The 17,830-nt window shown below is 39.8% G+C and overlaps 1 protein-coding gene across 1 annotated transcript in view; it reads left to right on the forward strand.

The window, feature by feature from the left end:
- Positions 1 to 2,169: 2,169 nt before the first annotated feature.
- The window catches only part of LOC105443553 (solute carrier family 43 member 3-like), a 29,870-nt gene continuing 14,209 nt past the window's right edge, over positions 2,170 to 17,830 (forward strand). Inside the window, exons 1-4 of the mRNA XM_030992249.1 lie at positions 2,170 to 2,508; positions 15,646 to 16,149; positions 16,622 to 16,745; positions 17,461 to 17,553. Of these exons, the coding sequence (XP_030848109.1) occupies positions 15,731 to 16,149; positions 16,622 to 16,745; positions 17,461 to 17,553 (636 nt within the window). The 5' untranslated portion in view covers positions 2,170 to 2,508; positions 15,646 to 15,730. The remainder of the gene's footprint in view (positions 2,509 to 15,645; positions 16,150 to 16,621; positions 16,746 to 17,460; positions 17,554 to 17,830) is intronic.

Raw genomic sequence — 17,830 nt, forward strand, 5'->3', positions numbered from 1 at the left:
ATTAAATTAAAAAAATATAATACCATTAAGATGAATGATGTAGAATATAACGTCTATTATTATTATCGTTATTATTATCATTATCGTTACTTTTTTTTATCGTTTTTTTTTTGTCGTTGTCATTATTGTCATTATTATTAAACTTATTATTATTCGCAATTTAGGTTTATTCCGCCTTTTAATTGGAATATGAATTATGCTCTACGAACGTCAAAATTAACATGTCCAAGATAAATTTTAAGATATAATTTACATATTCTTCTTCATCCATCCGTCTCTTTCGTCCGCAGATCTCTGTTCATTCTTATTTTCACCACTTCCCACTTAAAGGTAATACAAAGTTTTGGGAAATTTGAAAATTGGGTGGAAAGTGATTTTTTACAATTTTGATATATTTGGATGCCCCTGTGGATGTATTATAAGCACAAGAAAAATTAGCCCCTAAAACAGTTCCCCTTTCGAGAAAAATGAAATATAAAATTTTACCGGTGCTCCCGGTAAATGTTGATAAATTTCAATTTGCGCCTATGGCCGTACAATGGTAGCTGTGACCATGAAAATCTCAGAATATGTAGTTGTGATATATAATTTCCAAACGGGAATAGCTAATTGGTCGATTTTAGTCGAGAAACATTGTTTTATAGCTTAATTAATATCTTGACCTTGAGAGGGACCTATATAACATAAAGAGTTTATTATTTACAATTTCATAACTTTAGACTCGATTTCAACCGCAACAATGATCCCAGAATATTGTAGGATCGCTTTTGCTTCTAACATGTTCATTTGAACCTAAATTCATGACCCCATCCCAAAACTTTGTATTACCTTTAATATATTGCCGCATAATAGACTATAAGTGAATGAAATTACCAAGGCCACACTTACAATACTGTTCAGAGACTAGGTTTTTACCGTTATAATTTTAACATGAATAATGCTCTACAAAATATACTCGTTTCATTTAGAAGACTTCTTTCTAAGTGCGAAAGGTTTATCATTTTAAATCCAAGAGATTTTTGAACCGGGCACAAACCTTTAAGATTTAATAAAGAATATCAAGAGGCTTAACATTTTAATTAAAATTCAAGTCTAACGGATAGTCCAAACAGCACGAGAAAAGAGGAACTAACTAGAAGCAGAGCTTGTTGAAGTGTTAGTTCCTTAGATGCTGTTTTACAATATAACATGAACAAAGTATGCTTTGAAAATCAATAAATAGAAACAATATGTAGCTAAGAAATTATAGATTTTTTTTTGGATTTTTTTTTTGGGGGGGGGGGGGGGGAGGGGGGAGGGGATTAAAAGAGAGGAAAAATGGAGGAAAATAGTAGAAAGCAAAAATAAAGAAAGATACAAAAAAGGGAAAATGAATGATTGCAAACATTTTAAGTCTGAAGAAGAATTTGGAATTTAAGTTCTAGAAATTAAGAGAATATGCGATATGACAGACTAATGTCTGTCGTCCACAGATCTTCGTTCTTATTTCCCCCTCCTAACCCCTGAAGTATTCCGACCCCCCCCCCCCCTGTTCAGATCATCACATGATGTTCCCAAACAAGATTTCCCTTTTCCCCGTCCTTCGGGAAAAATAAAGAGTAATAATCTTGGTGGTCCAAATTCCTTATAGGCCTACTCAGGCTAGCTCAAAGCTCAATACGCTCCAAAGAAAATATGAAAGTTTGCCATGTATTACAAAAACATATAAATCAAATTTGGCTGTGGCTCATCATTTCAACGATTACGAGCCACGAACGAAAGAGAATTGTATAGTAAGGACATATTTATATTTCATTTCATTCATTTCATTCACCGTCACGAAGCTAGTATTCTCATTATAAGGATTCCATATTAGTTCGTGTGGACGGAAATTTGAGGATTGCGCGATCAGTGGAGAGACCGCGCTGTGTGTGGGATAAAAAGAACGAACGTACTGAATCTGGACTATATGGCATGGAGGTAGAGCTACAGAGCTGTGCTTTGAAATCCCCCCGGAGCGCCTGGGAAGTGCCTGGCATGGTCTGGTAGCTAATGTTCTCCAGTGCGACACATCATAGCCTGCGACGGTGTCATGACACTTCTGTCATTGTCAAGCGAGCTGCAGCTGTTGTTACAGTATAGCGGAAAATCAATACCGAACATCAACGTTTATAATGCATCATTTCGTTTGAAATTATAGAGGGAAGAAGAAGAATGTGAAGGAGATTGAGGAGGGAATAACAAAACAAAAAACATGTGAGCAGCGCTATCATTTACGCAGAGAGAAGCGTTTCTCGATCCACCTCTTTGTTTATACCTCATCCATAATAGCTTGAGTTGGAAGATGAGCAACGTCGTCGCAATTTGCATTTGCTTGAAATCACATCATCTTTAAGTCCTACTACTATGGGGACGTGATCAGGATAAACGATAATCCAACATTGCCATGCTTATAACGTTGATGAGAAAGCAGTTCATGAAGAACATTGGCGGATCCTAGGGCTTAATTATACAGCAACTGTAAGGCAGGTATTTACCACTCGTACAATAGAAGCATTAGTATACTACTATATACTGCATGTGTATTGATTCTCATTTTTTTTTCAAACACCTCTGTACAAAACACAACAGAATTCACTCAAAATCGGCACTTAAATAAAAAATGATGACACCTATATAGAGCAGTAAATTTCAATTAATTCAACTCACCGATGTTGGAAAAATATAAATTGAAAGTTTAAATCGGAAATCTAGATTGTCAATCCTGGCGGAGATCAAGCCGCTTCCATGCATTCATTGCATAATTTCCTAGACCAGATGCATTATAGGAATAGGTATTTACACGTTACATGAATTTACAGTTCGTAAAAAGCATATTTACATGCATTGATTTTGTTATACTCTGGAAACAAAGCCCTTTCAAGGGGCACTGCCCCGGCCCCCCCCACTCAGTGTTATTTAGGCATTTGTACGCATATGCGTGTTCCAACCGACCCCCCCCCCCCCTTTTCAGCAAAAGTCCGGTGTATAAAGTCAATACGGCTAGACCTTTTTCTTTTGTATACGAGCCTTTTTCAGCAACCCCCCCTTTTCAGCAAAAGTCCGGTGTGTAAAGTCAATACGGGTCGACCTTTTTCTTTTGTTACGAAAAGGACATTATGGCCACACGCATGGGGTCCGTCCGCACTGCCCTCCGTACCCTAGTCAGAGCGTTGCCCTTGACCCGGACCCCCGTCCGTGTACGCTACGCTCGTTATGCTCTCTCTGCTAACAACAACAGGAAATCCATACGACTCTCATATATGGCATCTTTTCCAGAGGTTACAAGGCGCTATCCCTTTAGTCTAAGGACAAATTAAGAATTATGGAGGTATATTTTCAGATGATTTCTGGAAGAATTCGGGTAAAAACATCAGCAAGCCTTTCTGGCAAAACCATGTAGTCTATTGATAACACGTCCAACACCATCGTTGCGGTTACCTGAAACTTGTAAAGAGCATTGTGATATAGTGATAAGGGTTATTTACTCTCACATGATAGGTTCTGTGTTCGATCCTTACTCGGTGGTAACATCTTAAGACAAGGTTATCTGCCCACATTAAAGATAAACTCCAGTACTGGTAAAAAAAAAAAAAAAATTCTCACAGAATCAAACGAAACTTACACTGAATGTTCAAGATTACAAATAAATGACATGTGCCAAACAATAATTGGAAGAAAATGTATACTGGCTGAGTAATAAGCATAGAAATACAAGGAAATCAAGGTAGTACTAGCCCCGACACCATGTGTGTTGTCCCATATATAGCTTTCTATGTGAGTGCTTGTTACTTTACCAAGATTCGGTCAAATTTATTATGATTTTGATGACTCCAGAACCTTGCAGTGCTCACCAATACTTACATGATCAACTGTTTCTGATCCTTTCCACACCTTTTTTTCACAATGCAATCGCATTACCAGTACTAAAGTTTATCTTTAACCCTATTAAATGGGCCTCGTTTAATAAACAGTCGTGATTGATATCAATCGCAAGTCGCAACTATGCACATAACAGATATAAGATTGCTAACTTGCGATTGATAAGAGGACTTGCGATTGATTTGGATCAATCCCAACTCTCTATAAGACGGGGCCAAGGTGTAATAAATGAGTACCTGGCATTGGGCTTGCAATGTACGGGTAATACAGAGGCCGCTGGAAGAGCAGATTAAAACTAATGTTGCTACCCTATGTGCGAGTAAGACCTAATTTATTATTCATTTAATATTTGAGAATATGAATGCTCCGTTATTGGTGATCATAATTATACCACTTTTTGTTTAGAATGTTCTAATTAATACGTATATTTACAATTAGTTGGTAATGTAAATCGTCATTTCAAAACAAAGTGTACCTTAACTTAACTTTTTTTTTGGTTTTAAATCGATCCTGACCGAATTAAAAAATTGAAAAACATCCAAAAGCTAAAGCCCCAGTCCCATATAAAGCCGGACCAGCACGGACGAGCACGGACCACTCCGGACCATCCCGGACCATGGTCTGGGGTGATCCGGGATGGTCCGGGATGTTTTGTTCAAAAAAGTGTGATGCTTTTAAAGCTACAGTCCCATATACGTCCCGGACCGTCCCGGACCATCCCGGACCCCATCCGGGGTGATCCGGGATTCGGTCCGTGTTGGCACCGGGGTGGTCCTGGATGGTCCTGAATGGTCCTGGATGGTCCTGGATGGTCCTGGGCTGTCAATAACTCACTCCCGGACTGCCACGGATCAACACGGACCGCCCCGGCGCCACTACGGATGACCCCGGACCCAGCACGGTGGCTACACGGATCACCCCGGATCAAACTATTGTCCCGGACCGTCCCGGACCACCCCGGCAGTTTTTGACCGTCAAAAACATCCGGGGTCGACTCCCGGACCGCCCAGGACCATCCAGGACCATCCAGGACCATCCAGGACCATCCAGGACCACCCCGGTGCCAACACGGTGTCAACACGGACCGAATCCCGGATCACCCCGGATGGGGTCCGGGATGGTCCGGGAAGGTCCGGGACGTATATGGGACTGTAGCTTTACTGGCAAGTAGGGCAACATGAGATGACAAATTATATTATTATGCGCTCCTTGTAGGTGACAGTCGACCGGAAAACAATGATTAACTCTCTCTATCTCTCTCTCTCTCTCTCCACTAAAAACCTAGAACTAGCGATTGGCAGACTTTTGAAAAAAGTAGGGTCACCACCGACTAGTTAAAGGTAAAGACCAGTTATGGTCATGCGATTGCATTGTGAAAGAAATGCAGTGGAATCGATCAGAAAATGTTGATCATCTAGCATCTAGCATCTGCAAGGTTCTGGAATCATCAAAATGATAAGAAATTTGGCCCATTCTTCGTAAAGTTACAAGCACTATACACAGAAAGATGTATATGGGACTACCATATATCTCTCACAGACCATGAGAGAAACAAATTTACCATATATGTAACACCCATAAAGTGTGACTATACTGGCCATCATTCCCTCAGCATTGATTCATTTAACTACAGTTGCCTCTCTCTCCCTCTCATCTCTCTCCGATTCCTTTCCCCTCTCTCTACTGTGTGGGGATATACACCTGTTATGCACATAACCCTATAGGCTTCTCTATCCTCCACTCTCTCTTCTCTGACCACCTCTCTCCTTGGAATGTTATCTTTAAGCTACAGTCCCATATACGTCCCGGACCGTCCCGGACCATCCCGGACTCCATCCGGGGTGATCCGGGATTCGGTCCGTGTTGACACCGTGTTGGCACCGGGGTGGTCCTGGATGGTCCTGGATGGTCCTGGATGGTCCTGGATGGTCCTGGGCGGTCCGGCAGTCGACCCCGGATGTTTTTGACGGTCAAAAACTGCCGGGGTGGTCCGGGACGGTCCGGGACAATAGTTTGATCCGGGGTGATCCGTGTAGCCACCGTGCTGGGTCCGGGGTCATCCGTAGTGGCGCCGGGGCGGTCCGTGTTGATCCGTGGCAGTCCGGGAGTGAGTTATTGACCGCCCAGGACCATCCAGGACCATCCAGGACCACCCCGGTGCCAACACGGTGTCAACACGGACCGAATCCCGGATCACCCCGGATGGGGTCCGGGATGGTCCGGGACGGTCCGGGACGTATATGGGACTGTAGCTTTTAAAGCATCACACTTTTTTGAACAAAACATCCCGGACCATCCCGGATCACCCCAGACCATGGTCCGGGATGGTCCGGAGTGGTCCGTGCTCGTCCGTGCTGGTCCGGCTTTATATGGGACTGGGGCTTTAGTCCGCTTATCTGGACATTGCAAACATGTGGTCATTCTCTTTTGCTTCTGAACATTGTGAGGGGAAGACGTATACTGGTGCTGGCTCCCTTTTATAGGTAAGAGAATGATATTCTCACTACTAATTCTCACATTCTCATTCTTGATCTAGAGTGATGTATATATATGTATTTGTTTATTGCTAGATAAATGTATTTCACTTCTTAAAACCTTGTTCACGCGATGAATATCATTTAAGTTTCCATTCTCTGTCAGATGTTTTGTCATTGCAGGGAACTTGTGATTCACTACATAGTCTTAGCATATTCTCTGAAGACCTGTTTATTACCTTGTTTATAGTCTCATGAGTGAGAGTTATGTCGGTCAATGCATAGGCATATAGTACATCTCCTGTGGAGTATATTTGTATTATACGTAAATAACTGTTTGTTAAGAGCAGCCTTGTTAATACAGTATTAGATATAATTATCCTGATTTGGAAAAGCTAGGCATAAAGGGTCTGAATGACCTAGACTAGATGCCAGTTGGTCAGTAGGACACAGAAGGAAAAGTCTGTGTAGAGAAAGGATCTGATTGTTTTAGTACACGTACATGTACTATACTACATGCTTCTGCTTGAGAGGATTTTTATATTCGTTATACATTGCTTTCTCTTATATCTTTGACTATGTTTATTAACTATGTTTCGCCTTATTATGCGATTGCCTTTGAACAATTAATGCATTGTTTGCCACTCTTGTGAAACACTGAATTGGAAAGAGATTATTTTATGTTTTGTTATATTATTATGTCTCTTTTTACATATTGTTATTATCCAAACTAATATGTGGATTCTGGCGTTGATCTGGTCAAATCGGTAGTCAGCCTGCTACTGAGGGCGTCAACGTCAATAAAGGGTATATCTCTGTCCAGTTCAGTTGTTATGTGGTTTTGTTATATATTAATGTATGCCCAGTATACTTGCTTTGTTTTATTAACCTCCCTTTTATAGCCCTTCACTGCGGAGAAACGAATCTTCGGCTTTCTTGAAAAGATCACGCAACTCCATCCCATCAACCCTGTCCATTGGATAACAGCCTCCATATTTAAATCGACTTACATGAACGCTACCCTGAATGAATTATTGTTCTCCAACAATACGCGTTTGATAGCAACGTTCCATATTCGTTGATGAGCGGACAATCTTTTTTTTCTTTATAAACGACCGGTCTTATTAATATAAATCGTAGTGGGCCCTTAAGTATATTATATTTGTTTATTTGATTATCTGTAAAAGTATATTGCCTTAGCTTTATCCACCCTTCGGATAAGCAGATTAAAGGTGAAACAGTAAATCAATTATTATTGTCTTTATTTCCCTTTGTTGACTGTATGCATGATATTGAAGCACGAACCTGGTGTTACATATATGAATTAGTAGGCTGTTTCCTGGCAAATTTTTTATCATCATGTATTAGTCAAAACATATTCTTTCACATGATTGGTAATGAGAGCTTCCATTTCATTTTTTTGAAATTGGGGCGTTTCCAATACTGGTCTTTACCTTTAAGCACTTAGGGGTTAAAAAGCATTATAGAAATCTCATTGTACCTCTCATTGCAAAGAATAAATGGTTAGATAGCGTTTTCCTAAAGCTTAATATTTCATAAGGTAGGCAATGAAGAATTTTGTTTTTCTTCCAAAGATTTGTTAAAACCGAAGGTTCGTTCTTCCTTTGCTTCTTCTTTTTTGTTAAGCAATCCTTTTGATGGCGTATGTATATGCCATAATTGTATCTATCCTTTACCTATATGTTTTGTATTGTTTACCTATATGGCTTTATTACATTATTATAAGCCTATAGGTTCCGTATACGAAATAGAGCGGTAATTGAGCGACGAACTTCTCATCAATGATTCAGTCAATTTTTCGTTTTTTAGATGTCGCTAGTATTCCAATGATCCACGTGAAACTTGTTTAATATTTATTTTTATTATTTCCTTTTCGTCCATCCCAAACCGTGAAATTTAATTATGACCACATACCGGCCACATACTCATACATGTATTGTCCCACCGGAGGATACGGGAAAGGTCGGTACCCCGGTGCCAGGTAAAAATGTCAGAGGTAAAAATGTCAGAGGAAAAAATGTCAGAGGTAAAAATGTTAGAGGTAAAAATGTCAGAGGTAAAAATGTCAGAGGTAAAAATGTCAGAGGAAAAAATGTTAGAGGTAAAAATGTCAGAGGTAAAAATGTCAGAGGTAAAAATGTCAGAGGAAAAAATGTTAGAGGTAAAAATGTCAGAGGTAAAAATGTCAGAGGTAAAAATGTCAGAGGTAAAAATGTCAGAGGTAAAAATATCAGAGGTAAAAATGTACAAGCAAAAAAAAATGAGTGCCGTTTTAATATCTTTGCACTTTTATCACACAGAATGTCGAGACGTAGAGCTGCTGCATGGGCTTGTCTATTATAGTCCTTTCTTCAATAATGTAAATTGTATAAAAGGCTGTTTGTTGTATTTCGTACATGTCCTGAGGATAATACAATGTGGAAAATAGATTTTGAATTTTTTTTTTGTGATCAAGCTTGCATATAATTATATTATGTATGAATGTCTAACATTTTTTGATATTTTGAATTGGTTGATGTGTTAATGTTTGTGAAACGGACCGGTTTGGCCGGTGGCAGCCTACAACCTAGCCCGTGTAACGTCCCAGAGACGAACAAAGTCCAAACGAAGAAATGAAAGTTCTCGACAAAAGTCAAGTGTTAAAGTGAGTAGTGCATTTAGTACAAATAATTACATATAATCACGAGGAATCACGAAAACACGAAATTTTTTATCAAAATGATAAAAACTTTGGCCCAGTCTTGGTAAAGTTACAAGCACTGTACACAGAAAGATATTGATATGGGACTACACAAACATATGGCAAATCAAATCAGGCCTCATTTTAAAGCCGTTACTTGTCATACCTGGGATATGAAGTCATTTGAAATAGATTTTCAGGGAATAACTTTTTTCTTTGATGTTCTTCCACACTTGCATAACAAGAATGATAACAAGCGCTCACAAAATATTATTCACCTTTCCCCAGAACTCAACCTTCTCTTTAATTTATGTAACATGGTCGGCTTTCTGCTTTTTATCGGAGTAACAAAGCTGCTTATTGATTTTCTCCCAGACTATTTTATACCGCAATAGTAATCGACAATATTTTATTGGAACGCGCGCACTTCGGGAATGTGATGGGTTAGCATTGATAACATGGCTTTCTGCTTTGTTTCAGAGTATCAAAATACCAAGCCCACAAGAAAGTGGAATTGTCGGAAATATGCATTTATTGGAAATTACATATAATAGTAGTCATTGCCACGCAGTTAAAATGTCCAACAATCTTCAAAAGTGAAGGAGAAGGGGGGGGGGGGGGGGGGGGGGGGGGGGAGGTTCATAGATATCTGATCCTATTTCGGGGGCTGTACTGACTTTTATTTTCATTTAATGATTACACCATGGAGCGACAACTCAGCCTATAAAACATGGCCAAACTTCTAGATTTTAGAAATCTTTTCCCCCAGAAGTTTGCTCAGTGTACTAATACCATTTGCTTTTACAAAAGCATAATATACCAGTATATAAATATTGAATAAGGCAGACTAATGGGCAGGGCTCAAATTAATTTTTTGTCCACGGGGGCTCTTCCCCCAAAAAAGAGCCCCCGTGAGCCTTCTCACGGGGGCTCTTTTAGTACTGACGGGGGCTCTTTTTTATACAAATTTCCATTGAATTGGTACCTATGATACTCCTTAATTCTTTGCTATTTCATTATAATCAGCATTTTGCCTCTTACAAATTTACAAGCTACATGTACATAGCTGTTACTGACTTTCTTCTCGTTCTGCACATTACTTCCTCCTCATTATTCTGAGCAACCTTTACATTCTTTCTTTACTGAGCGATTCTGTTTTTGGTGCTTTTTTGTACAGGCGCGGATCCACGGGCCGATTCTAACGGCCCGCCCCCCTAGCCTCCCAAACCGGTAAAAAAGTAGGATAATAACGTAAATTTAACTTAACAACCCCCTCCCCCTGACCTGCCAGTGACGTAAATGCGGCATCAAAATATTTGTGCTTCTCTGACCGTAATTAAATGCCTAAAACCCCTGAGCTTCCGGGGCTCCACCCCCTGAGCCCCCCCCCCCCACACCAATTTACGCTCGCTACCCTCTACCTGATCGTAAATACTTTAGCCCCCCCCCACTTTGATAATCAATTTTGGCACAAAAGTCGTACGGGGGCTGTTTCAGTGACATACCGTACCACACTATGACATATCTTCTTCTCCCCTTGCATTAAAGAATGGAACAGTCTGCCTGATGATATAAAAAATAGTACAACTCTTTCTAGGTTTAGAAGGTTATCTAAAACGTACCTACTTGAAAGACTGACATAGTTTTTATTTGCATCTTAGTATTTTCTTATTCTGAAATGTTTTTTGACCACTAAGGACCTACTTGTCAGTGTGTGTGTGTGTGTGTGTGGGTGTGTGCGTGTGTGTGTGAGAGAGTATTTGTATGTTCTATATTCTGTAGCTTAGTATTTTCATCCATTGTATAATCATACACATGTACGTAACATTCTTTTTACTGTAAATGTATGTACTTTGTTGACTGTAGGGCCCCGCTCACAAGCTTAGCTTCTAAAGGGGTCCTAAAACCATTCAGTTTATTATGTAATCAAGTTAGAATATGTTGATTGATGTACTATTACCAGTCTCTTTATTATGTAACAGATTATATCATGCTTTGTGTGGTTTTGAATAAAATGAACTGAACTGAACTGGAACGAGCAAGAAAACAGATCATTAAAAGGGATTAAGCGACAAATAATGATTGTGATTCAAATATTTGTTTGAATAAGCACTGCTATTCACCAGAATCTTCTTTATAAAAACAACTTTTACAAATCTCAGCCATGCTTACTGAGTTGAGACGTTCCATTCAATTTAAAATACTCATTGAAGAAATACACTTCTCCTAATGTGAAAGTGATCTTACAACACAGTGGCAGAATTGCATGGCTGAGATTTTTAAAAGTCGTTTTTACAAAGAAGATTCTGGTGAAAAGCATTGCTTAATATTAAAAAAAAAATCCTTGCATCAATTTGAATCACAATGATCGTTTTGTCCCATGATCCTTTTATTAAATAACCTTGTTTTCTTTTTTGTTTGCAGGGGGAGAAGAAACTATGTCACGTTAAGAAATCACAAAGATCAGTTGTATTATGCGTATATACATATGATAACAGAACAAAATGTTGATTATCAGAATGTCATTTTGGAATACCTCTATACAAATACCCGATCTTACTGTGCCGATACCACATTGTATTTAGCCCGTATCAGTATTAGTATGAGCCAATTTAAAGTTATTATTCTTTATTCAGTTCAGTATAATGCTTTTCCTCAAAAATTGTTCCGCTATTTTTTTAGGGTTGAGACGCTAAGAAATGGTTTCAAACGTACATTACACAAACCCTGAACCATTGCATAATGATGGTGGTTCTCTCTCTCTCTCTCTCTCTATTTATTGTAATCATGCATTATCATCTACATATAAAGCAGCAACACAAAACTTAGGGTTATCTGGGATAGGTGAAAGTGAGAGTTAAAAAAAAATAAAAAATTAGTGGTCCTCCTCTCCAGCATCCCCCCACCGCTTTAATATTCACCGGTCGCCTGAGTCTGCTCAAAAATGTTAAACCCCCTAACCCCCCCCCGTAGATCTGCCCATGTTACCATATCATTCAACAACATCTTGGTCTTCCTCTTCTTCCCAATAGGGACTTTTAGATTTGCGTGGACGTGTTACGTCCTTTTAAGGCACTGGCAGTCACAATCATGTGACGTCCTTTTAAGCACTGGCAGTGCCTTAAAAGGAGGTCACACGTTGCAGTCCACGTTCTCGTCGTGCAAATCTAAAAGTCCCTAATTTTGGTTTACTGGTCGAGGTTCACTATTTGCTGGTCATTTGAAATCACCAGATTTCAGCGGGTATACGCTTTTCACGACGAAAAACTTCTCTATGACCATGTTTCTGCCCTTGCGCGATCGCCTCCAGCTCCAGCAGATATGGGGCGGCAGCGTGAACACGTACCGTTACTAACGGCGCAGTAGGCCTATAACCACTGCTGACTGCAGCACTGCACTGCGAGCTGAATCGTTAATAAATACTCATATAGAACGAGAAATCTTGCACGCTAATCTAAGTTCCATTTCATTGGTTTAAGGTTTGAAAATTGAAACTCAATATTGTGTTAAAGTTATAACAGAAAAGATAATCTTTATTTTATAATTCCACGGGGGCGATTTTAAATTTTGCAATCGCCCCCGTGTATTTTGAGCGCTGCTAATGGGACTACTCCGAGTATGCATGGTTGCTACTCCGAGTTTCACGCCTTGCAAGCGATCATCAGACAACTGATAGCATTCTTCAAAGTACATGATTCCTCTGCACCCTTGGTACAAATACACTCAAAATAAGACTTAACTAATACAATACCTGAATAAAATATAATAAGAATTACTCATGAGTAATTCTAATTGTATTTTATTAGTTAAGTCTTATTTTAGGGGTATTTGTACCAAGGTTGTATAAGATAATCATGTACTTTTAAGAATGCTATCAATAATTGCCTGATGATTGCTTGCAAGGCGCGAAACTCGGAACAGAAACAATGTCCCATTAGTCTGCCTGCTCTGCCTAGGCATTGACCACTGTTCAGAAGGATATATAGCAAAGCATAATATAAGAGGAAGGGGAGAGCAGCCGGGTCACCGTGCCCCAGAAGAAGAATACCCCCCCCCCCCTCGTCTTCCTTCGGCAATAATCGGGCAAAAAGTCACAATTTGGGACCGAAAGGTAAATAAATTTTAACTGGGAAAGTAGAAAATAAAGCAGCGGTGAAATAACGACTGCAAAATATCCCTCGCTGTTCTTTTTCGATAAGCCTAATATATGGCCCGGGTGTAACCTTAACAAACTTGCCACATGATTTTGTTTTTATTTTATACCTCTAACATTTATACCTCTGACATTTTTACCTCTGACATTTTTACCTCTGACATTTTTACCTCTGACATTTTTACCTCTGACATTTTTTCCTCTGACATTTTTACCTCTGACATTTTTACCTCTGACATTTTTACCTCTGACATTTTTTCCTCTGACATTTTTACCTCTGACATTTTTACCTCTGACATTTTTACCTCTGACATTTTTTCCTCTGACATTTTTTCCTCTGACATTTTTACCTCTGACATTTTTACCTCTGACATTTTCTCCTCTGACATTTTTTCCTCTGACATTTTTACCTCTGACATTTTTACCTCTGACATTTTTACCTCTGACATTTTTTCCTCTGACATTTTTTCCTCTGACATTTTTACCTCTGACATTTTTACACCGAGCCGGTACCCCAGTTATGACACTTAACCTGAAATCGTGATCTTTGGATATTTCTTACTCAAATTTGCCAAGATGAGCCTATAGTGTGTGTCAAAACCAAAGACTAATGCGCTGCTCAGTTTGGGTTGACGTCCCAGCACCTGTGTTACAATAAAAAGGGACTTTTAGATTTACACGACGAGAGCGTGGGCCGTGCCCGGTAGTGCCTTAAAAGGACGTCACATTATCTTAAATGGATGTCACACGTGGCAGTCCACGTTCTCGTCGTGTAAATCTGAAAGTCCCTAATGTAGCCCAGGAATTGATTCAGGGTTGCCCAATGGAAGAGGAGTTTCAAGGGTATTTATTTTCCCGACATTGTTAATTTTACTTCTTCCCAGGAACATAACCTCTGAAAACCTGCCACCGCCTAGTCTGGGTCTCGGAGTCAGTATGGAAGGCGTGCATGAGATTGGTTATGAACAAGCAAATTTGTATATAATAAAAAGAAATATCCCATAGTGTTCTCCTCCTCCTTTGTAACAAAAAAAAACAACAAAGAGGGGGGGGGGGGGGCGGGTCCATCGCCCCCCGTATATCCGCGCCTGAGTGACACCCACACAACTAACCTTATTTATTACAGAACAAAAAATGAAGAAAGAGCCCCTCGACACCATAGGTGTAAGTATTCAGCCAGTTCCTACCCCCCACCAATATAAACTTTAAAAGTGATTTTTTTTTCTTTCTAATTTGATACCAGTGATATACAGATGTTGCTGAAATGGCCTAATTTTCCGGGATTTTTCCTCGCTTTTTAGTAAATTATACTTTTTATGCGTTTGTTGGAGAATGACATATATCACAATTTACAGTCAGGCAAGAAAATGTGCTTATTTACTATTTAGAGGCCGACATGTCAGGTCCCGCGGAACGGCGGGCTTGGGGGCTCAAGCCCCCCCTCCCCACCCCCACACTTTTGAAAAAGTATATTAAAGAGAATTAAATAGAAAGAAATGGAAAAGAAAGTATGCTCATGTAACCGTAATTAAATGCCCATACCCCTGAGCTAATTCCGGGGGCTCTGCCCCCTGGACCCCATCTTGGGCCCTAAGGCTGGCCCCTGGATGCTAATCTGACCTTAATTGTAATGCCTAAAACCCCTGCGCCTCCGGGGGCTCCGCCCCTTGGACCATACGCCAATTGGTGACCTGCCAGTGTCATGAATATGGTATTAAAATATGCTCATCTGACCGTAAGTACGAAGCCACGTACAATCGATTACAACAGTAATTGTGGGGCCAATATCACGAGTATGCCTTCATAGAATAAATGTTTTAAAGAAAATATTCACTTCTACTTTCAAAAGGACTGGCCCATTTGCTTTAAAAAATTGTAGAGAGTTATTATTATATAATTTCTAGAAAAAATGCCAACCACATTATTTACAATGAGTCTAAATACATTGATTTGCCGAGTTTCTTCCTTTTATCAAATATACACGTAAAACAATGGGGGGGGGGGGGGACAGACTGCGCGAGCAGAAAACCCGCATATTATGTCCGACGGACAAACGAAACTGGTAGGACAAACGGAGCAGTCACACCGGCACCTGAAGGTTCTCAACTATAGTCTGCAAGCACAGACCCTAATTTGACACTTTATCAAAAAATCATTGTGCCTTGAGAGAAGCCTAGCCCAACTACCTACTGGTTGTGTCATGAGCTTGCAGCTTGCAGCTTGCAGCTGTTTGTGCTTGCAGCTACAGTGCATGGCCTATGGTAGTCTTATAATGCAGACTCCATTTTACGACTGACCAGGGTTTGTGCTTGCAGACTAGTTCTTAACAGCTATCCCTAACCTTCTAAGTATTTGTTCCTGGCTTGTATACATTGTAACATTAACACATTCTTTCAAATTATTATTGACTTCCTCAGGTCTGACTCTCTTCGCAGCAGATCATGGTAGCTGCCGCTGATGGTGATCATTCACGAGATCGTTGGGTTATAAGGGGACGTCAACATGGTGGCTGTCAATGCTCGTGATCGTCCACGTTCGTTGACGACCGTCTTCAAAATCGAACGGTTCATCGCCCTCGTCTTCGCCGGCCTCGAGATCATAATCCACGCTGGGGCCATCTGGGGTTGGCCTTCCTACGTCTACGTTCTCAAGCAGGATGGATTCTTCGGTGACCTGTGCCACACTAACAATGATCCCGCAGGGTATTCGCAGAACTCTTCTCTGGAGAAATCAATTGTAACTGTCATTGATATTGATTTACCATCGCCCTCCGGTGTACCGCAGGGCGTGGGTTGCTATGACCAAGATGCCATGATACAACTGGTTTTCACAGTTTCCATGGGAACGAATCTTGTCTGCTCCTGCTGGCTATCGAACATCATCGACAGATTTGGAATACGGTTTGCAAGAATATTCATATTGTAAGTTATTTATAGTTTTCTCCTTACTGTTCTATATCCTTACAAAAATAAAATATCATTTCTATGAAGAAAAAAAAGAGTTTTGAAGATCGTTGCATCTGAATTAAAGGTATACATTACAAAGTGTATTATCATATTTATTTTTCACCTATCAAGGCATTCTTAGATTTTCCTTCATACACTATGCCATAACCAAGAAATTGAGAAAACTCTGTAACACGTTCTCACTTTCTTATTTCTTGACCATTTTACCAGATAAGAAGTAAATATACCTATTCTTAGGATGGTCAGGGCCCAAGCGAGGCACCCTTGTTTTAAGAGAAAAGAATAGGAATGGGGTTTATCGGTTTTATTTTTCAAGCATGAAGTATCTCCAAAAGTGACCTTCTGTGATGATGCCCCCTTTGTCGTGATATTCTTCCTCCCTTTTCACCGATATGTCTTTGTTTCTTTTGGTTTGTTTTCCTGTCAGCGTTGGCTGTTTAGTGAGTTATATTCTATTTGCAGTAGCCACGCCTGAGACCGCGTACATGTTATTCCCAGCTATGACTATCTTGACGTCATGCGGCACTTTACTACTCACTGTTAACTTACAGGTAAACTTGATCAATGTACTAAAGGATTAGATCTCATTTGATATTCATGGCATGACCTCTAAAACGACACATTCCTTTTTGGTCAAAAGAAATACGGGCAGGCTCAAGGTATTTGGTCAAGTGGTGTCCCATACGATACCGTAGGTAAAAATACATCAGAAGTATGATTTTGCTTTAACTTTGGTCTGATCAGTCCTCTAGCAGGACTATCAACTTTCAAAATTAATCAGAAACTGCAATATTTGTAGTTTTAACATATGGGACAAAACGTATTTTACCTGCCCTGTTGCCCACAAATCAAATAGGCTATGAAGTCCAATATGTTGCTCTGGCAAAATCGAAGCCAGAGCACACGTCGTAGATCCTACGAAAAACGTTCATTGTAAACTCTAATTGTGCCAGAATAATGAGTAAATCATGTTCTCAATGTTTAATCATTATTTCCTTAAGTTACCGAAACCTTTGAAACTGTTGATATGTGGATTCGCCAATTGATTTTAATTGTATTTGTTAGGGTGTGTTGCATCTATGACTGATGCTGTTGTTCTATAATCCATCGATCGGTCTTTTGTGTTGGCACTTCATTACCTGAGAAACATTGGTAGTTTGCAAGAGATTTTATATTTAGTTATTTACTTTTGTCTGGTATACAAATCCGGCACTTTTTTTTTTATTAAAATGGCTTGTGTTATTGACGTCTACCCTTTTCACACAGGTCGGTAATCTTTTTGGTCGAGGTAAAGCTACCGTGATGTCATGGTTAAATGGATGCCTCAGTACATCAGTCATCGTATTCTATCTCGTTAAGGTAAGGTGGCGCTCTATATTCTTACGGTTTACCGTGTCAGATGTGGACGTAGTTCTATATTTGTGAATGACGCTTCCGGTTGTATTTAAATGCATTTAGTAATGATGTATATAATTCTTTCAGCGATTCGTACCAGGGTACTTGAAACCCTAGCCAAATGGTTTCCATTTACGTTCATTGTACATTCTGAAACATATTTACGCAGAGAGTTTCATCCGAAAGGTGGTCGGCCGGATCACATCATTATATCGATACTATCATGACTGTTACTATCACA

Source organism: Strongylocentrotus purpuratus, unplaced genomic scaffold, assembly GCF_000002235.5.
Source record: "Strongylocentrotus purpuratus isolate Spur 01 unplaced genomic scaffold, Spur_5.0 spur5_scaffold_2, whole genome shotgun sequence".
Classification (NCBI taxonomy): Eukaryota; Metazoa; Echinodermata; class Echinoidea; order Camarodonta; family Strongylocentrotidae; genus Strongylocentrotus; species Strongylocentrotus purpuratus.